This window comes from Salmo salar, chromosome 12 (assembly GCF_965601325.2).
Source record: "Salmo salar chromosome 12, fSalSal1, whole genome shotgun sequence".
Lineage (NCBI taxonomy): Eukaryota > Metazoa > Chordata > Actinopteri > Salmoniformes > Salmonidae > Salmo > Salmo salar.
Window position 1 is genome coordinate 9,941,089 of NC_138302.1, and position 21,412 is coordinate 9,962,500.

The 21,412-nt window shown below is 41.9% G+C and overlaps 1 protein-coding gene across 1 annotated transcript in view; it reads left to right on the top strand.

Annotated features, from left to right (window-relative positions):
* Positions 1-2,283: 2,283 nt before the first annotated feature.
* Positions 2,284-21,412, top strand: part of thumpd1 (THUMP domain containing 1) — a 39,723-nt gene continuing 20,594 nt past the window's right edge. The window contains exons 1-5 of the mRNA XM_014130116.3: positions 2,284-2,388; positions 2,652-2,876; positions 3,160-3,331; positions 3,904-3,989; positions 4,170-4,332. Coding sequence (XP_013985591.2) covers positions 2,673-2,876; positions 3,160-3,331; positions 3,904-3,989; positions 4,170-4,332 — 625 coding nt within the window. The 5' untranslated portion in view covers positions 2,284-2,388; positions 2,652-2,672. The remainder of the gene's footprint in view (positions 2,389-2,651; positions 2,877-3,159; positions 3,332-3,903; positions 3,990-4,169; positions 4,333-21,412) is intronic.

The following is a 21,412-nucleotide window of genomic DNA, read 5'->3' on the forward strand; positions in this document are numbered from 1 at the left end:
ATTGAAAATGTAATTATTTTATACCAATACAATTTCTCAGAGAAAGAGATTTTGTTTAAAAGTCCAATGCAGCCGTTTTTATCTCAATATAAAATCATTTCTGGGTAACAATTAAGACAGGGGTGCACTTTGGTTTTAGAAGAGGGTGGGGGGCATAACCTGGCAGGGGGGGGGTCTGGATTTCCTGCTCCAGATTTTTCAGATCGAAAGCTAATTTCCTGCCTTTCTACACAATCCAATATGACCCATAGCCCTTCTAGTCATCTCTATTTAGAACAACAAAAAGTATGCAAAAATGCCCACAGTCATCAAGCTAGGTAAGAGATTATTACATATTTATAAGTGATTGATAAGACTGAAGTAGATCAAAGGTAATTCAAAAATCTATATTGTGTTGCACCTTTAACCAAAAGCCTAACAAATTAACTCTTAAAAAAATTACAAAGTAGAAAGACTTGATTGTCTTTATTAAGACATCCTCTATATTTAATTTCAGCCAGTCAGCCCAAGCTGGCCGCAAGCCCGACCCCCACCAGTTTAGTCAATAATTCAACTGACTCCCAACACAATTTCCTTCCCACCTATTTTTTTTTTATTCCCAAGGGAAAGGTTTGGAAACCAAAGTTAAAAAAAACACAAAAAACACATGCACCTACACATTATTATAATTATTTAAAAATATATATTTAACCTTTATTTAACTAGGCAAGCCAGTTAAGAACAAATTCTTATTTACAATGACTGCCTACCCTGGCCAAAACCAGACGGCACTGGGCCAATTGTGCGCTGCCCTATGGGACTCCCAATCACGGCCAGATGTGATACAGCCTGGATTCAAACCAGGGACTCTAGTGACACCTCTTGCACTGAGATGCAGTGCCTTAGACCTCTACGCCACCCGGGAGCAGCATATTTTCCATATAATTAACCTCATATGCGTAATAGTACTGTAGAGCTCTTTTTACTTGCACCCAATATAGCTGGGTAACCCAGTCCTGCCGCTAGGGGTCCACCACCCTGCCCCTAGGGGTCCACCACCCTGCCCCTAGGGGTCCACCACCCTGTCCCTAGGGGTCCACCATCCTGCCCCTAGGAGTCCACCACACCACCCTAGGAGTCCACCACACCACCCTGCCCCTAGGAGTCCACCCTCCTGCCCCTAGGAGTCCACCCTCCTGCCCCTAGGGGTCCACCCTCCTGCCCCTAGGAGTCCACCCTCCTGCCCCTAGGGGTCCACCCTCCTGCCCCTAGGGGTCCACCCTCCTGCCCCTAGGGGTCCACCACCCTGCCCCTAGGAGTCCACCCTCCTGCCCCTAGGGGTCAACCCTCCTGCCCCTAGGGGTCCACCCTCCTGCAATTCTGAAATTCAAATCAAATCAAATTGTATTAGTCACATGCGGCGAATACATTTCACCTTACAGTGAAATGCTTAATTACGAGCCCCTAACCAACAATGCAGTACCAATAAGAATAAGAAATAAAAATAACAAGTAATTAAAGAGCAGCAGTAAAATAACAATAGCGAGACTATATACAGGGACACCGGTTAGTCGAGGTAATATGTACATGTAGGTAGAGTTATTAAAGTAACTATTAAAGTAAGACTATGCATAGATGATAACAACAGAGTGGCAGCGGTGTAAAGGGGGGGGGGGGGGCAATTCAAATAGTCTAGGTAGTCATTTGATTAGATGTTCAGGAGTCTTATTTCTTGAGGTAGAAGCTGTTTAGAAGCCTCTTGGACCTAGACTTGGCGCTCCGGTACCACATGTCGTGCGGTAGCAGAGAGAACAGTCTATGACGAGGGTGGCTGGAGTCTTTGACAATTTTTAGGGCCTTCCTCTGACAGCGCCTGGTATAGAGGTCCAGGATGGCAGGAAGCTTAGCCCCAGTGATGTCCTGGGCCGTACAATCTACCCTCTGTAGTGCCTTGCGGTCGGAGGCCGAGCACTTGCCATACCAGGCAGTGATGCAACCAGTCAGGATGCTCTTGATGGTGCAGCTGTAGAACCTTTTGAGGATCTGAGGACCCATGCCAAGTCTTTTCATTCTCCTGAGCGTGAGTAGGTTTTGCCGCGCCCTCTTCACGACTGTCTTGGTGTGCTTGGACCATCATCCCTAAGTTTATACATCCACAGTGTGATCAACGGATTTGACATTTTTGTTGTCAAATTGTCTTTTGTTTCATTTTTACAACAACATTCCAAACTTGTTTAGCATTTATAGTCCAATTGTGTCATGATTTCAATATTTGTATTAGTTTGCATGTTTCAACCGGGACTTTTATTTTGAAGGCGATACGCCGATTCCACTTTTGCTGCTCACAACACTCGGGTGTTTGAATGAACGAAGGAGCCCACGAGTACCTTCAGACTCAACTTGAGAAGAGTACGATAAACGTTGACTAGTATTTCTATAACTTAGCAAATTAAACGATACATTGTTAGCATTTAATCCAACGTGTACGGTTACTGATTGAGGTTTAGTACAGTAGCTAACGTAAGCAATCCCGACTCGTGTCGTTTGTTGTGCTAGCTTGCATGTTAGCTAGCTAGCCAATTCTGCTATACTTGCTAGTGACAAATAAGAAACTAGATAGATAACGTTATCCAGGTAAATGTGTTTTTTCTAACAGTTAAACTATTATCCAGGAGTCCTGTATATGATCAAATATGTCCGAAGCACAAGACTTGAGAAAGCGCAGTAAGAAACGCTATGGCGGCGGACACCGGAGTAAGAAGTACAAGGGTTCCCGGGAGCTTGAGGTGGGCATGCAAGGTATTCTCATCACCTGTAATATGAACGAGAGGAAATGCACCGCGGAAGCCTTCAACCTGCTCAACGAATACGCCGATCAACTCTACGGACCTGAGAATGTAAGTAGTACGTTTAGCGAGGCCATGTACGAATACGTGAAGAGGTGTTTCCCTTAATTCCTGCCTTGAAGTCATCGCTGGTGAAAAGCCGTTGAGTGGAACGGATAACTGTCCAATCATGTCAATCAAATCAGGGATCAACTGAACGTAAATAGGAGTAGGAGAAAGGAGTCATTTCTGAAGTAACTGTACTATACATCTTTATTGGTAGTTATCTTTGTTAATAGTTATAAATCGGTATTTTTGTTTAAAGTAACTTCTCTAAACTCTCCTGACAACCCAGTTTAAGGAACCCGAGGAGAGCAGTAGTGAGGAAGAGGAGGACGAAGATGCGGAGGCAGCTCTGAAGAAGGAGGTGAAGCAGCTCAAAGCATCTTCAGGGAAACGGGAGCGGCGCTTCCAGGCTATGGACAGTGGAGCCAACAACGTCATCTTCATCAAGACGAAGAACCTCGGTGAGGAAGAGTTTGACAGACAGCATCCCAGCTCCTTAGACAGAGATGAAGCATGTCTCAAAAGACACCCAGTATATATTTATATCTTATTTAATTGATCCTTCATTTAACTAGGCAAGTCAGTTAAGAACAAATTCTTATTTCCAATGACGGCCAACACCGGCCAAACCCGGATGACGCTGGGCCAAATGTGCGCCGCCCGATGGGACTCCCAATCACGGCCGGTTGTGATACAGCCTGGATTCGAACCAGGGATGCTGTGAAACTTGGGAGCCCACTACTTTGAACCAGCGCCCAGAGTGGAGAGTGAGACCACTCATTTAGCAGACACCTTTATCATAGTTCTTTGGAATGATTTGTGCCGTCATGCCACTACTTGGCATGACAAGGAGCTGACATGACAGCAGAAACAGATCTGGGACCAGGCTAGGTTTTATCCTTAGTTCATTAAAGAACTGCCAACAGTGACAATTACACCTATTCAGAAGTCCTCAAAATAGTCTGTTTGGTTTCTAACTAACTAGTCTTTTTATTCTCCCCATCCCCCCCTCTCTTGCTCTGTCTCTCTCCAGACCCTGATAAGCTGGTGCATCACATCCTGTCGGACCTCCACATCACCAAGAAGAACAAGTCACGAGTCATCCTCAGAATGCTGCCGGTGAGCACATGTAATGTTATGTGGCTGAGTATCAGGTGGCATGGAGGTTTCCTGACCGTCCAACCAGAAGAGAGAGGGAGAGACTAGCTGGAAGAATTTCTCTTTTCTAGAATGTGTGGGTTTTTATTGGGTGGGGGGGGGGGGGGTTCCTTGTGGTTCTGATGGTTCTGTGTGTTCTAGGTGAGTGGAACGTGCAAGGCGTTCCAGGAGGACATGGATAAGTTCCTGAGTGTGTTCTTAGAGCCGTGGTTTAAAGCCCCCAACCAGGGCAGCTACCAGATTGCCTTCAAGGCCCGGAACAGCTCCCACAACAAGAGGGATGACATCATCAAGGCCCTGGCAGGTAGACTACATGGACACAGTACTGGGAAACATCTCTAGATACAGTGTGTTCAGAGACGAGAGAATAACCCAAAATCAAATCACATTTGATTGATCACATGCACCTGGTGTACATTGAAATGCTTGCTTACGAACCTTTCTCAACGATGCAGAGTTTAAAAAATAAAATGGTAACTAACACGAGGAATACAATAAAATACACAATAACTAAGCTATATACAGGGAGTACCAGATCAATGTGGAGCTATATACAGAGAGTATCAGTACCAGATCAATGTAGAGCTATATACAGGGAGTACCAGATCAATGTGGAGCTATATACAGAGAGTATCAGTACCAGATCAATGTGGAGCTATATACAGGGAGTACCAGTACCAGATCAATGTGGAGCTATATACAGGGAGTACCAGTACCAGATCAATGTGGAGCTATATACAGGGAGTACCAGTACCAGATCAATGTGGAGCTATATACAGGGAGTACCAGTACCAGATCAATGTGGAGCTATATACAGGGAGTACCAGTACCAGATCAATGTGGAGCTATATACAGGGAGTACCAGTACCAGATCAATGTGGAGCTATCTACAGGGAGTACCAGTACCAGATCAATGTGGAGCTATATACAGGGAGTACCAGTACCAGATCAATGTGGAGCTATATACAGAGAGTATCAGTACCAGATCAATGTGGAGCTATATACAGGGAGTACCAGTACCAGATCAATGTGGAGCTATCTACAGGGAGTACCAGTACCAGATCAATGTGGAGCTATATACAGGGAGTACCAGTACCAGATCAATGTGGAGCTATATACAGGGAGTACCAGTACCAGATCAATGTGGAGCTATATACAGGGAGTACCAGTACCAGATCAATGTGGAGCTATATACAGGGAGTACCAGTACCAGATCAATGTGGAGCTATATACAGGGAGTACCAGTACCAGATCAATGTGGAGCTATATACAGGGAGTACCAGTACCAGATCAATGTGGAGCTATATACAGGGGCCAGTACCAGATCAATGTGGAGCTATATACAGAGAGTACCAGTACCAGATCAATGTGGAGCTATATACAGGGAGTACCAGTACCAGATCAATGTGGAGCTATATACAGGGAGTACCAGTACCAGATCAATGTGGAGCTATATACAGGGAGTACCAGTACCAGGTCAATGTGGAGCTATATACAGGGAGTACCAGTACCAGATCAATGTGGAGCTATATACAGGGAGTACCAGTACCAGATCAATGTGGAGCTATATACAGGGAGTACCAGTACCAGATCAATGTGGAGCTATATACAGGGAGTACCAGATCAATGTGGAGCTATATACAGAGAGTATCAGTACCAGATCAATGTGGAGCTATATACAGGGAGTACCAGTACCAGATCAATGTGGAGCTATCTACAGGGAGTACCAGTACCAGATCAATGTGGAGCTATATACAGGGAGTACCAGTACCAGATCAATGTGGAGCTATATACAGGGAGTACCAGTACCAGATCAATGTGGAGCTATATACAGGGAGTACCAGATCAATGTGGAGCTATATACAGGGAGTACCAGTACCAGATCAATGTGGAGCTATCTACAGGGAGTACCAGTACCAGATCAATGTGGCGCGATAGACAGGAAGTACCAGTACCAGATCAATGTGGAGCTATATACAGGGAGTACCAGATCAATGTAGAGCTATACAGGGTACCAGTACCAGATCAATGTGGAGCTATATACAGAGAGTATCAGTACCAGATCAATGTGGAGCTATATACAGGGAGTACCAGTACCAGATCAATGTGGAGCTATATACAGGGAGTACCAGTACCAGATCAATGTGGAGCTATATACAGGGAGTACCAGTACCAGATCAATGTGGAGCTATATACAGGGAGTACCAGTACCAGATCAATGTGGAGCTATATACAGGGAGTACCAGATCAATGTGGAGCTATATACAGGGAGTACCAGTACCAGATCAATGTGGAGCTATATACAGGGAGTACCAGTACCAGATCAATGTGGAGCTATATACAGAGAGTATCAGTACCAGATCAATGTGGAGCTATATACAGGGAGTACCAGTACCAGATCAATGTGGAGCTATCTACAGGGAGTACCAGTACCAGATCAATGTGGAGCTATATACAGGGAGTACCAGTACCAGATCAATGTGGAGCTATATACAGGGAGTACCAGTACCAGATCAATGTGGAGCTATATACAGGGAGTACCAGATCAATGTGGAGCTATATACAGGGAGTACCAGTACCAGATCAATGTGGAGCTATATACAGGGAGTACCAGTACCAGATCAATGTGGAGCTATATACAGGGAGTACCAGTACCAGGTCAATGTGGAGCTATATACAGGGAGTACCAGTACCAGATCAATGTGGAGCTATATACAGGGAGTACCAGTACCAGATCAATGTGGAGCTATATACAGGGAGTACCAGTACCAGATCAATGTGGAGCTATATACAGGGAGTACCAGATCAATGTGGAGCTATATACAGAGAGTATCAGTACCAGATCAATGTGGAGCTATATACAGGGAGTACCAGTACCAGATCAATGTGGAGCTATCTACAGGGAGTACCAGTACCAGATCAATGTGGAGCTATATACAGGGAGTACCAGTACCAGATCAATGTGGAGCTATATACAGGGAGTACCAGTACCAGATCAATGTGGAGCTATATACAGGGAGTACCAGATCAATGTGGAGCTATATACAGGGAGTACCAGTACCAGATCAATGTGGAGCTATCTACAGGGAGTACCAGTACCAGATCAATGTGGAGCTATATACAGGGAGTACCAGTACCAGATCAATGTGGAGCTATCTACAGGGAGTACCAGTACCAGATCAATGTGGAGCTATATACAGGGAGTACCAGTACCAGATCAATGTGGAGCTATATACAGGAGTATCAGTACCAGATCAATGTGGAGCTATATACAGGGAGTACCAGTACCAGATCAATGTGGAGCTATCTACAGGGAGTACCAGTACCAGATCAATGTGGAGCTATATACAGGGAGTACCAGTACCAGATCAATGTGGAGCTATATACAGGGAGTACCAGTACCAGATCAATGTGGAGCTATATACAGGGAGTACCAGATCAATGTGGAGCTATATACAGGGAGTACCAGTACCAGATCAATGTGGAGCTATATACAGGGAGTACCAGTACCAGATCAATGTGGAGCTATATACAGAGAGTATCAGTACCAGATCAATGTGGAGCTATATACAGGGAGTACCAGTACCAGATCAATGTGGAGCTATCTACAGGGAGTACCAGTACCAGATCAATGTGGAGCTATATACAGGGAGTACCAGTACCAGATCAATGTGGAGCTATATACAGGGAGTACCAGTACCAGATCAATGTGGAGCTATATACAGGGAGTACCAGATCAATGTGGAGCTATATACAGGGAGTACCAGTACCAGATCAATGTGGAGCTATATACAGGGAGTACCAGTACCAGATCAATGTGGAGCTATATACAGGGAGTACCAGTACCAGATCAATGTGGAGCTATATACAGGGAGTACCAGATCAATGTGGAGCTATATACAGAGAGTATCAGTACCAGATCAATGTGGAGCTATATACAGGGAGTACCAGTACCAGATCAATGTGGAGCTATCTACAGGGAGTACCAGTACCAGATCAATGTGGAGCTATATACAGGGAGTACCAGTACCAGATCAATGTGGAGCTATATACAGGGAGTACCAGTACCAGATCAATGTGGAGCTATATACAGGGAGTACCAGATCAATGTGGAGCTATATACAGGGAGTACCAGTACCAGATCAATGTGGAGCTATCTACAGGGAGTACCAGTACCAGATCAATGTGGCGCGATAGACAGGAAGTACCAGTACCAGATCAATGTGGAGCTATATACAGGGAGTACCAGATCAATGTAGAGCTATATACAGGGAGTACCAGTACCAGATCAATGTGGAGCTATATACAGAGAGTATCAGTACCAGATCAATGTGGAGCTATATACAGGGAGTACCAGTACCAGATCAATGTGGAGCTATCTACAGGGAGTACCAGTACCAGATCAATGTGGAGCTATATACAGGGAGTACCAGTACCAGATCAATGTGGAGCTATATACAGGGAGTACCAGTACCAGATCAATGTGGAGCTATATACAGGGAGTACCAGATCAATGTGGAGCTATATACAGGGAGTACCAGTACCAGATCAATGTGGAGCTATATACAGGGAGTACCAGTACCAGATCAATGTGGAGCTATATACAGAGAGTATCAGTACCAGATCAATGTGGAGCTATATACAGGGAGTACCAGTACCAGATCAATGTGGAGCTATCTACAGGGAGTACCAGTACCAGATCAATGTGGAGCTATATACAGGGAGTACCAGTACCAGATCAATGTGGAGCTATATACAGGGAGTACCAGTACCAGATCAATGTGGAGCTATATACAGGGAGTACCAGATCAATGTGGAGCTATATACAGGGAGTACCAGTACCAGATCAATGTGGAGCTATATACAGGGAGTACCAGTACCAGATCAATGTGGAGCTATATACAGGGAGTACCAGTACCAGGTCAATGTGGAGCTATATACAGGGAGTACCAGTACCAGATCAATGTGGAGCTATATACAGGGAGTACCAGTACCAGATCAATGTGGAGCTATATACAGGGAGTACCAGTACCAGATCAATGTGGAGCTATATACAGGGAGTACCAGATCAATGTGGAGCTATATACAGAGAGTATCAGTACCAGATCAATGTGGAGCTATATACAGGGAGTACCAGTACCAGATCAATGTGGAGCTATCTACAGGGAGTACCAGTACCAGATCAATGTGGAGCTATATACAGGGAGTACCAGTACCAGATCAATGTGGAGCTATATACAGGGAGTACCAGTACCAGATCAATGTGGAGCTATATACAGGGAGTACCAGATCAATGTGGAGCTATATACAGGGAGTACCAGTACCAGATCAATGTGGAGCTATCTACAGGGAGTACCAGTACCAGATCAATGTGGCGCGATAGACAGGAAGTACCAGTACCAGATCAATGTGGAGCCGGGGCCGCGGGCTATATACAGGGAGTACCAGTACCAGATCAATGTGGAGCTATATACAGAGAGTACCAGTACCAGATCAATGTGGAGCTATATACAGGGAGTACCAGTACCAGATCAATGTGGAGCTATCTACAGGGAGTACCAGTACCAGATCAATGTGGAGCTATATACAGGGAGTACCAGTACCAGATCAATGTGGAGCTATATACAGGGAGTACCAGTACCAGATCAATGTGGAGCTATATACAGGGAGTACCAGATCAATGTGGAGCTATATACAGGGAGTACCAGTACCAGATCAATGTGGAGCTATATACAGGGAGTACCAGTACCAGATCAATGTGGAGCTATATACAGAGAGTATCAGTACCAGATCAATGTGGAGCTATATACAGGGAGTACCAGTACCAGATCAATGTGGAGCTATCTACAGGGAGTACCAGTACCAGATCAATGTGGAGCTATATACAGGGAGTACCAGTACCAGATCAATGTGGAGCTATATACAGGGAGTACCAGTACCAGATCAATGTGGAGCTATATACAGGGAGTACCAGATCAATGTGGAGCTATATACAGGGAGTACCAGTACCAGATCAATGTGGAGCTATATACAGGGAGTACCAGTACCAGATCAATGTGGAGCTATATACAGGGAGTACCAGTACCAGATCAATGTGGAGCTATATACAGGGAGTACCAGATCAATGTGGAGCTATATACAGGGAGTACCAGATCAATGTGGAGCTATATACAGAGAGTATCAGTACCAGATCAATGTGGAGCTATATACAGGGAGTACCAGTACCAGATCAATGTGGAGCTATCTACAGGGAGTACCAGTACCAGATCAATGTGGAGCTATATACAGGGAGTACCAGTACCAGATCAATGTGGAGCTATATACAGGGAGTACCAGTACCAGATCAATGTGGAGCTATATACAGGGAGTACCAGATCAATGTGGAGCTATATACAGGGAGTACCAGTACCAGATCAATGTGGAGCTATCTACAGGGAGTACCAGTACCAGATCAATGTGGCGCGATAGACAGGAAGTACCAGTACCAGATCAATGTGGAGCTATATACAGGGAGTACCAGATCAATGTAGAGCTATATACAGGGAGTACCAGTACCAGATCAATGTGGAGCTATATACAGAGAGTATCAGTACCAGATCAATGTGGAGCTATATACAGGGAGTACCAGTACCAGATCAATGTGGAGCTATCTACAGGGAGTACCAGTACCAGATCAATGTGGAGCTATATACAGGGAGTACCAGTACCAGATCAATGTGGAGCTATATACAGGGAGTACCAGTACCAGATCAATGTGGAGCTATATACAGGGAGTACCAGATCAATGTGGAGCTATATACAGGGAGTACCAGTACCAGATCAATGTGGAGCTATATACAGGGAGTACCAGTACCAGATCAATGTGGAGCTATATACAGGGAGTACCAGTACCAGATCAATGTGGAGCTATATACAGGGAGTACCAGTACCAGATCAATGTGGAGCTATATACAGGGAGTACCAGTACCAGATCAATGTGGAGCTATATACAGGGAGTACCAGTACCAGATCAATGTGGAGCTATATACAGGGAGTACCAGATCAATGTGGAGCTATATACAGGAAGTACCAGATCAATGTGGAGCTATATACAGGGAGTACCAGTACCAGATCAATGTGGAGCTATATACAGGGAGTATCAGATCAATGTGGAGCTATATACAGGGAGTACCAGTACCAGATCAATGTGGAGCTATATACAGGGAGTACCAGTACCAGATCAATGTGGAGCTATATACAGGGAGTACCAGTACCAGATCAATGTGGAGCTATATACAGGGAGTACCAGATCAATGTGGAGCTATATACAGGGAGTACCAGTACCAGATCAATGTGGAGCTATATACAGGGAGTACCAGTACCAGATCAATGTGGAGCTATATACAGGGAGTACCAGATCAATGTGGAGCTATATACAGGGAGTACCAGATCAATGTGGAGCTATATACAGGGAGTACCAGATCAATGTGGAGCTATATACAGGGAATACCAGATCAATGTGGAGCTATATACAGGGAGTACCAGATCAATGTGGAGCTATATACAGGGAGTACCAGTACCAGATCAATGTGGAGCTATATACAGGGAGTACCAGTACCAGATCAATGTGGAGCTATATACAGGAAGTACCAGATCAATGTGGAGCTATATACAGGGAGTACCAGATCAATGTGGAGCTATATACAGGGAGTACCAGATCAATGTGGAGCTATATACAGGGAGTACCAGTACCAGATCAATGTGGAGCTATATACAGGGAGTACCAGTACCAGATCAATGTGGAGCTATATACAGGAAGTACCAGATCAATGTGGAGCTATATACAGGGAGTACCAGTACCAGATCAATGTGGAGCTATATACAGGGAGTACCAGTACCAGATCAATGTGGAGCTATATACAGGGAGTACCAGTACCAGATCAATGTGGAGCTATATACAGGGAGTACCAGATCAATGTGGAGCTATATACAGGGAGTACCAGTACCAGATCAATGTGGAGCTATATACAGGGAGTACCAGTACCAGATCAATGTGGAGCTATATACAGGGAGTACCAGTACCAGATCAATGTGGAGCTATATACAGGGAGTACCAGTACCAGATCAATGTGGAGCTATATACAGGGAGTACCAGTACCAGATCAATGTGGAGCTATATACAGGGAGTACCAGTACCAGATCAATGTGGAGCTATATACAGGGAGTACCAGTACCAGATCAATGTGGAGCTATATACAGGGAGTACCAGATCAATGTGGAGCTATATACAGGGAGTACCAGTACCAGATCAATGTGGAGCTATATACAGGGAGTACCAGTACCAGATCAATGTGGAGCTATATACAGGGAGAACCAGATCAATGTAGAGCTATATACAGGGAGAACCAGATCAATGTGGAGCTATATACAGGGAGTACCAGTACCAGATCAATGTGGAGCTATATACAGGGAGTACCAGTACCAGATCAATGTGGAGCTATATACAGGGAGTACCAGATCAATGTAGAGCTATATACAGAGAGTACCAGATCAATGTGGAGCTATATACAGGGAGTACCAGATCAATGTAGAGCTATATACAGGGAGTACCAGATCAATGTGGAGCTATATACAGGGAGTACCAGTACCAGATCAATGTGGAGCTATATACAGGGAGTACCAGTACCAGATCAATGTAGAGCTATATACAGGGAGTACCAGTACCAGATCAATGTGGAGCTATATACAGGGAGTACCAGTACCAGATCAATGTGGAGCTATATACAGGGAGTACCAGTACCAGATCAATGTGGAGCTATATACAGGGAGTACCAGTACCAGATCAATGTAGAGCTATATACAGGGAGTACCAGTACCAGATCAATGTGGAGCTATATACAGGGAGTACCAGTACCAGATCAATGTGGAGCTATATACAGGGAGTACCAGATCAATGTGGAGCTATATACAGGGAGTACCAGTACCAGATCAATGTGGAGCTATATACAGGGAGTACCAGATCAATGTGGAGCTATATACAGGGAGTACCAGTACCAGATCAATGTGGAGCTATATACAGGGAGTACCAGTACCAGATCAATGTGGAGCTATATACAGGGAGTACCAGTACCAGATCAATGTGGAGCTATATACAGGGAGTACCAGATCAATGTGCAGCTATATACAGGGAGTACCAGTACCAGATCAATGTGGAGCTATATACAGGGAGTACCAGTACCAGATCAATGTGGAGCTATATACAGAAAGTACCAGTACCAGATCAATCTGGAGCTATATACAGGGAGTACCAGATCAATGTGGAGCTATATACAGGGAGTACCAGTACCAGATCAATGTGGAGCTATATACAGGGAGTACCAGTACCAGATCAATGTGGAGCTATATACAGGGAGTACCAGTACCAGATCAATGTGGAGCTATATACAGGGAGTACCAGTACCAGATCAATGTGGAGCTATATACAGGGAGTACCAGATCAATGTGGAGCTATATACAGGGAGTACCAGTACCAGATCAATGTGGAGCTATATACAGGGAGTACCAGTACCAGATCAATGTGGAGCTATATACAGGGAGTACCAGTACCAGATCAATGTGGAGCTATATACAGGGGCCAGTACCAGATCAATGTAGAGCTATATACAGGGAGTACCAGTACCAGATCAATGTGCAGAGGTACAAGGTATTTGAGGTAGATATGTACATGAAGGCAGGGTAAAGTGACTAGGCATCAGGATAGATAATAATAATAATAATAAGGTATTTGAGGTAGATATCCAATGAGTGTTTGTATATATAGTCTAGTGTGTGTATATATATATATATATATATATATATATATATATATATATATATATATATATATATATATAGTCTAGTGAGTGTGTGTATATATATAGTCTAGTGAGTAAGGCCCGCTGCATGAAGTCTGACTGTCTGCACTTCACAGTTAGACTATTAGTGTTTCCTTTGCCTTTAGTTATTTTTTTCTGGTTACTTTTCCTCCAGTACCAAGTCTGCCTACTCTCACAGTAGGCTACTGCTTCCACTAATCCGACCTGGTGCAATCCCACAGGGTAAAGGCCACGTGCAATCTTTCAAGTTCCAAAAAGTCTCGTCGAACTTGGGCAATCAGTTGCACGATTAGAACTTTATATACTTCTTCCCACATTTGTAACCATTGTTTGTGTGGTTACTTCATTGTTTGTGTGGTTACTTCATTGTTTGTGTGGTTACTTCATTGTTTGTGTGGTTACTTCATTGTTTGTGTGGTTACTTCATTGTTTGTGTGGTTACTTCATTGTTTGTGTGGTTACTTCATTGTTTGTGTGGTTACTTCATTGTTTGTGTATGTTTGATTTGGCGCTGTGTGTGTTGTGTTTCTGTGCTGTCTGGGCTTGTCAGATTCACTGTAATTAAGTTTTTTTGGCCCACAAAACCTCATAATAATACATGTCCTGTTCAAGTATCAAATCAAATCAAATGTTATTGGTCACATACACGTATTTAGCAGATGTTATTGCGGGTGTAGCGAAATGCTTGTGTTCCTAGCTCCAACAGTGCGGTAGTATCTAACAATTCACAACAATACACTCTAAAAGTCAAAGAATGGAATTAAGAAATATTAAGAAATTAGGACGAGCAATGTCGGAGGGGCATTGACTAAAATACAGTAGCATAGAATACAGTATATACATATGAGCAGAGTAAAGCAGTATGTGAACAAGTTCGACAGCTCAATATCAACAGTGAAATCAGAGTTTGTTTTCTTTTACAATTCTTTCACCTTGGAATAATGTTTGCCTTTCATTTAAGACATCCAGCCAGCCTGAGGGTTGCTCATCAAGCCATACAGGTCTACTTACAAACAGAAAGCATGTCGCACCAGATTGCACTGTCAGATTTAGGTCAACAGACAGCATAGATTAAATATCAGCATATGTTTTCCTCTCGGATCCAGCATCTGGGAAAAGTTTTGATGGATGTGTGCATACCACTATTCTACACCTTCACATGTACATTTTCCATGGATTCATGTCTGTGTCCACGTGCTTGCTCAGCTAATTAACATACTTGGGTATTTGCATTCTGCTTGTGAATACATGTGCTTTTCTTGGGTGTGTGTTTGCTTGTATGGGTGTGTGTGATAGACTTGTCCCTCTCTTTCAAACATAAACTTTGTCTCTTACTTTGAAAACGTGCCTTTTCAAATCCATATTAATGGATATGAGGCCCCTGCACACAAAAAAAGAAGAGAAAAAAAAGATATAGATGTACTATTGTAAAGTGGTTGTTCCACTGGATATCATAAGGTGAATGCACCAATTTGTAAGTCGCTCTGGATAAGAGCGTCTGCTAAATGACGTAAATGTAGTGAGTGTGTGTATATAGTGTGTATATATAGTCTAGTGAGTGTGTGTGTGTATATAGTCTAGTGAGTGTGTGTGAATATATAGTCTAGTGAGTGTGAGTGTGTATATAGTCTAGTGAGTGTGTATATATAGTCTAGTGAGTGTATATATATATAGTCTAGTGAGTGTGTGTGTGTGTATATTGTCTAGTGAGTGTGTGTGTGTATATTGTCTAGTGAGTGTGTGTGTGTATATAGTCTAGTGAGTGTGTGTGTGTATATTGTCTAGTGAGTGTGTGTGTGTGTGTATATAGTCTAGTGAGTGTGTGTGTATATATGTCTAGTGAGTGTGTGTGTGTATATATAGTCTAGTGAGTGTGTGTGTGTGTGTATATTGTCTAGTGAGTGTGTGTGTGTATATAGTCTAGTGAGTGTGTGTGTGTGTATATAGTCTAGTGAGTGTGTGTGTGTGTATATAGTCTAGTGAGTGTGTGTGTGTATATAGTCTAGTGAGTGAGTGTGTGTGTGTGTATATATATAGTCTAGTGAGTGAGTGTGTGTGTGTATATATATAGTCTAGTGAGTGTGTGTGTGTATATATATATATATAGTCTAGTGAGTGTGTGTGTATATATAGTCGTGTGAGTGTGTGTATATATAGCCGTGTGAGTGTGTATATATAGTCTAGTGAGTGTGTGTGAGTGTGTATAGTCTAGTGAGTGTGTGTGTGTATATATAGTCTAGTGAGTGTGTGTGTGTATATATAGTCTAGTGTGTGTGTGTGTGTGTATATATAGTCGTGTGAGTGTGTGTGAGTATATAGTCTAGTGAGTGTGTGTGTGTATATATAGTCTAGTGAGTGTGTGTGAATATATAGTCTAGTGAGTGTGTGTGTGTGTGTGTATATATAGTCTAGTGAGTGTGTGTGTGTATATATAGTCTAGTGAGTGTGTGTGTGTGTATATATAGTCTAGTGATGTGTGTGTGTGTGTGTGTGTGTGTGTGTGTGTGTATATATAGTCTAGTGAGTGTGTGTGTATATATATAGTCTAGTGAGTGTGTGTGTGTGTATTATATATAGTCTAGTGAGTGTGTGTGTGTGTGTTTTATATAGTCTAGTGAGTGTGTGTGTGTTGTCTAGTAGTGTATATAGTCTAGTGAGTGTGTGTGTATATAGTCTAGTGAGTGTGTGTGTGATATATAGTCTAGTGAGTGTGTGTGTGTAATATATAGTCTAGTGAGTGTGTGTGTATAGTTAGTTAGTGAGTGTGTGTGTATAGTCTAGTGAGTGTGTGTGTGTGTATATAGTCTAGTGAGTGTGTGTGTGTGTATATAGTCTAGTGAGTGTGTGTGTGTATATATAGTCTAGTGAGTGTGTGTGTGTATATATAGTCTAGTGAGTGTGTGTGTATATAGTCTAGTGAGTGTGTGTGTATATAGTCTAGTGAGTGTGTGTGATATATAGTCTAGTGAGTGTGTGTGTGTGTATATATAGTCTAGTGAGTGTGTGTATATATAGTCTAGTGAGTGTGTGTATATATAGTCTAGTGAGTGTGTGTGTATATAGTCTAGTGAGTGTGTGTGTATATAGTCTAGTGAGTGTGTGTGTATATAGTCTAGTGAGTGTGTGTATATAGTCTAGTGAGTGTGTGTATATAGTCTAGTGAGTGTGTGTATATAGTCTAGTGAGTGTGTGTATATAGTCTAGTGAGTGTGTGTGTGTATATGTCTAGTGAGTGTGTGTGTGTATATAGTCTAGTGAGTGTGTGTGTATAGTCTAGTGAGTGTGTGTATATAGTCTAGTGAGTGTGTGTGAATATATAGTCTAGTGAGTGTGTGTGAATATATAGTCTAGTGAGTGTGTGAATATATAGTCTAGTGAGTGTGTGAATATATAGTCTAGTGAGTGTGTGTATATATAGTCTAGTGAGTGTGTGTATATATTGTCTAGTGAGTGTGTGTGTGTATATATTGTCTAGTGAGTGTGTGTGTGTGTTATATAGTCTAGTGAGTGTGTGTGTGTGTATAGTCTAGTGAGTGTGTGTGTGTGTATAGTCTAGTGAGTGTGTGTGTGTGTATATGTCTAGTGAGTGTGTGTGTGTATATATAGTCTAGTGAGTGTGTGTGTGTATATATAGTCTAGTGAGTGTGTGTGTGTATATAGTCTAGTGAGTGTGTGTGTGTATATAGTCTAGTGAGTGTGTGTGTGTATATATAGTCTAGTGAGTGTGTGTGTGATATATAGTCTAGTGAGTGTGTGTGTGTATATAGTCTAGTGAGTGTGTGTGTGTATATATAGTCTAGTGAGTGTGTGTGTGTGTATATATAGTCTAGTGAGTGTGTGTGTGTGTGTGTGTGTAGTGTGTGTGTGTGTGTGTATATATAGTCTAGTGAGTGTGTGTGTGTGTATATATATAGTCTAGTGAGTGTGTGTGTGTGTATATATATATGTCTAGTGAGTGTGTGTGTGTGTGTGTCTATATAGTCTAGTGAGTGTGTGTGTGTTATATATAGTCTAGTGAGTGTGTGTGTGTGTAATATATAGTCTAGTGAGTGTGTGTGTGTGTATAGTCTAGTGAGTGTGTGTGTGTGTATAGTCTAGTGAGTGTGTGTGTGTGTATAGTCTAGTGAGTGTGTGTGTGTATATATAGTCTAGTGAGTGTGTGTGTGTATATATAGTCTAGTGAGTGTGTGTGTGTATATAGTCTAGTGAGTGTGTGTGTATATATAGTCTAGTGAGTGTGTGTGTGTATATATAGTCTAGTGAGTGTGTGTGTATATATAGTCTAGTGAGTGTGTGTGTGTATATATAGTCTAGTGAGTGTGTGTGTATATAGTCTAGTGAGTGTGAGTGTGTATATATAGTCGTGTGAGTGTGTATATATAGTCTAGTGAGTGTGTATAGTCTAGTGAGTGTGTGTGTGATATATAGTCTAGTGAGTGTGTGTGTGTGTATATATAGTCTAGTGAGTGTGTGTGTGTGTATATATAGTCTAGTGAGTGTGTGTGTGTATATATAGTCTAGTGAGTGTGTGTGTGTATATATAGTCTAGTGAGTGTGTGTGTATATATAGTCTAGTGAGTGTGTGTGTATATATAGTCTAGTGAGTGTGTGTGTGTATATATAGTCTAGTGAGTGTGTGTGTATATATAGTCTAGTGAGTGTGTGTGTGTATATATAGTCTAGTGAGTGTGTGTGTATATAGTCTAGTGAGTGTGAGTGTGTATATATAGTCTGTGAGTGTGTGTGTGATGTATAGTCTAGTGAGTGTGTGTGTGTATATATAGTCTAGTGAGTGTGTGTGTGTGTATATATAGTCTAGTGTGTGTGTGTGTGTGTGTATATATAGTCGTAGTGAGTGTGTGTGAGTATATAGTCTAGTGAGTGTGTGTGAGTATATAGTCTAGTGAGTGTGTGTGTGTAATATAGTCTAGTGAGTGTGTGTGTGTATATATAGTCTAGTGAGTGTGTGTGAATATATAGTCTAGTGAGTGTGTGTGTGTATATATAGTCTAGTGAGTGTGTATATATAGTCTAGTGAGTGTGTGTGTGTGTATATATAGTCTAGTGAGTGTGTGTGTGTGTATATATAGTCTAGTGAGTGTGTGTGTGTGTGTGTATATATAGTCTAGTGAGTGTGTGTGTGTGTGTGTGTATATATAGTCTAGTGAGTGTGTGTGTGTATATATAGTCTAGTGAGTGTGTGTGTGTGTGTATATATAGTCTAGTGAGTGTGTGTGTGTGTGTATATATAGTCTAGTGAGTGTGTGTGTGTGTGTATATAGTCTAGTGAGTGTGTGTGTGTGTATATATAGTCTAGTGAGTGTGTGTGTGTATATATAGTCTAGTGAGTGTGTGTGTGTATATATAGTCTAGTGAGTGTGTGTGTGTGTATATATAGTCTAGTGAGTGTGTGTGTGTATATATAGTCTAGTGAGTGTGTGTGTGTATATATAGTCTAGTGAGTGTGTGTGTGTATATATAGTCTAGTGAGTGTGTGTGTGTATATAGTCTAGTGAGTGTGTGTGTGTATATAGTCGTGTGAGTGTGTATATATAGTCTAGTGAGTGTGTGTGTGTGTATATATAGTCTAGTGAGTGTGTGTGTGTGTGTATATATAGTCTAGTGAGTGTGTGTGTGTGTATATAGTCTAGTGAGTGTGTGTGTGTGTTATATTGTCTAGTGAGTGTGTGTGTGTGTGTGTATATTGTCTAGTGATGTGTGTGTGTATATATAGTCTAGTGAGTGTGTGTGTGTGTGTGTATATTGTCTAGTGAGTGTGTGTGTGTGTGTGTATATTGTCTAGTGAGTGTGTGTGTGTGTGTGTGTGTGTGTGTGTATATTGTCTAGTGAGTGTGTGTGTGTGTGTGTGTGTATATTGTCTAGTGAGTGTGTGTGTGTATATATGTCTAGTGAGTGTGTGTGTGTATATAGTCTAGTGAGTGTGTGTGTATATAGTCTAGTGAGTGTGTGTGTATATAGTCTAGTGAGTGAGTGTGTGTGTGTATATAGTCTAGTGAGTGAGTGTGTGTATATTGTCTAGTGAGTGTGTGTGTGTATATATAGTCTAGTGAGTGTGTGTGTGTATATATATATATATAGTCTAGTGAGTGTGTGTGTGTGTGTATAGTCGTGTGAGTGTGTGTGTATATATAGTCGTGTGAGTGTGTATATATAGTCGTGTGAGTGTGTATATATAGTCTAGTGAGTGTGTATAGTCTAGTGAGTGTGTGTGAGTGTGTGTGAGTGTGTATAGTCTAGTGAGTGTGTGTGTGTATATATAGTCTAGTGTGTGTGTGTGTGTATATATAGTCGTGTGAGTGTGTGTGAGTATATAGTCTAGTGAGTGTGTGTGTGTATATATAGTCTAGTGAGTGTGTGTGAATATATAGTCTAGTGAGTGTGTGTGTGTGTGTATATATAGTCTAGTGAGTGTGTGTGTGTGTATATATAGTCTAGTGAGTGTGTGTGTGTATATATAGTCTAGTGAGTGTGTGTGTGTGTGTATATATAGTCTAGTGAGTGTGTGTGTGTGTATATATAGTCTAGTGAGTGTGTGTGTGTGTGTCTATATAGTCTAGTGAGTGTGTGTGTGTGTGTCTATATAGTCTAGTGAGTGTGTGTGTGTGTGTATATATAGTCTAGTGAGTGTGTGTGTGTGTATATATAGTCTAGTGAGTGTTTGTGTGTATATATATATATATATGTATATATAGTCTAGTGAGTGTGTGTGTGTGTGTATAGTCTAGTGAGTGTGTGTGTATATATAGTCTAGTGAGTGTGTGTATATATAGTCTAGTGAGTGTGTGTATATATAGTCTAGTGAGTGTGTGTGTGTGTATAGTCTAGTGAGTGTGTGTGTATATATAGTCTAGTGAGTGTGTGTGTATATATAGTCTAGTGAGTGTGTGTGTGTATATATAGTCTAGTGAGTGTGTGTGTATATATAGTCTAGTGAGTGTGTGTGTATATAGTCTAGTGAGTGTGAGTGTGTATAGTCTAGTGAGTGTGTGTGTGTATATATAGTCTAGTGAGTGTGTGTGTATATATAGTCTAGTGTGTGTGTGTGTGTGTGTGTATATATAGTCTAGTGTGAGTGTGTGTGAGTATATAGTCTAGTGAGTGTGTGTGTGTATATATAGTCTAGTGAGTGTGTGTGAATATATAGTCTAGTGAGTGTGTGTGTGTGTATATATAGTCTAGTGAGTGTGTGTGTGTGTGTGTGTGTATATATAGTCTAGTGAGTGTGTGTGTGAATATATAGTCTAGTGAGTGTGTGTGTGTGTATATATAGTCTAGTGAGTGTGTGTGTGTGTGTTTATATATAGTCTAGTGAGTGTGTGTGTGTGTTATATATATAGTCTAGTGAGTGTGTGTGTTGTGTGTATATATATAGTCTAGTGAGTGTGTGTGTGTGTGTATATATAGTCTAGTGAGTGTGTGTGTGTGTGTGTGTGTGTGTGTGTGTATATATAGTCTAGTGAGTGTGTGTGTGTATATATAGTCTAGTGAGTGTGTGTGTATATATAGTCT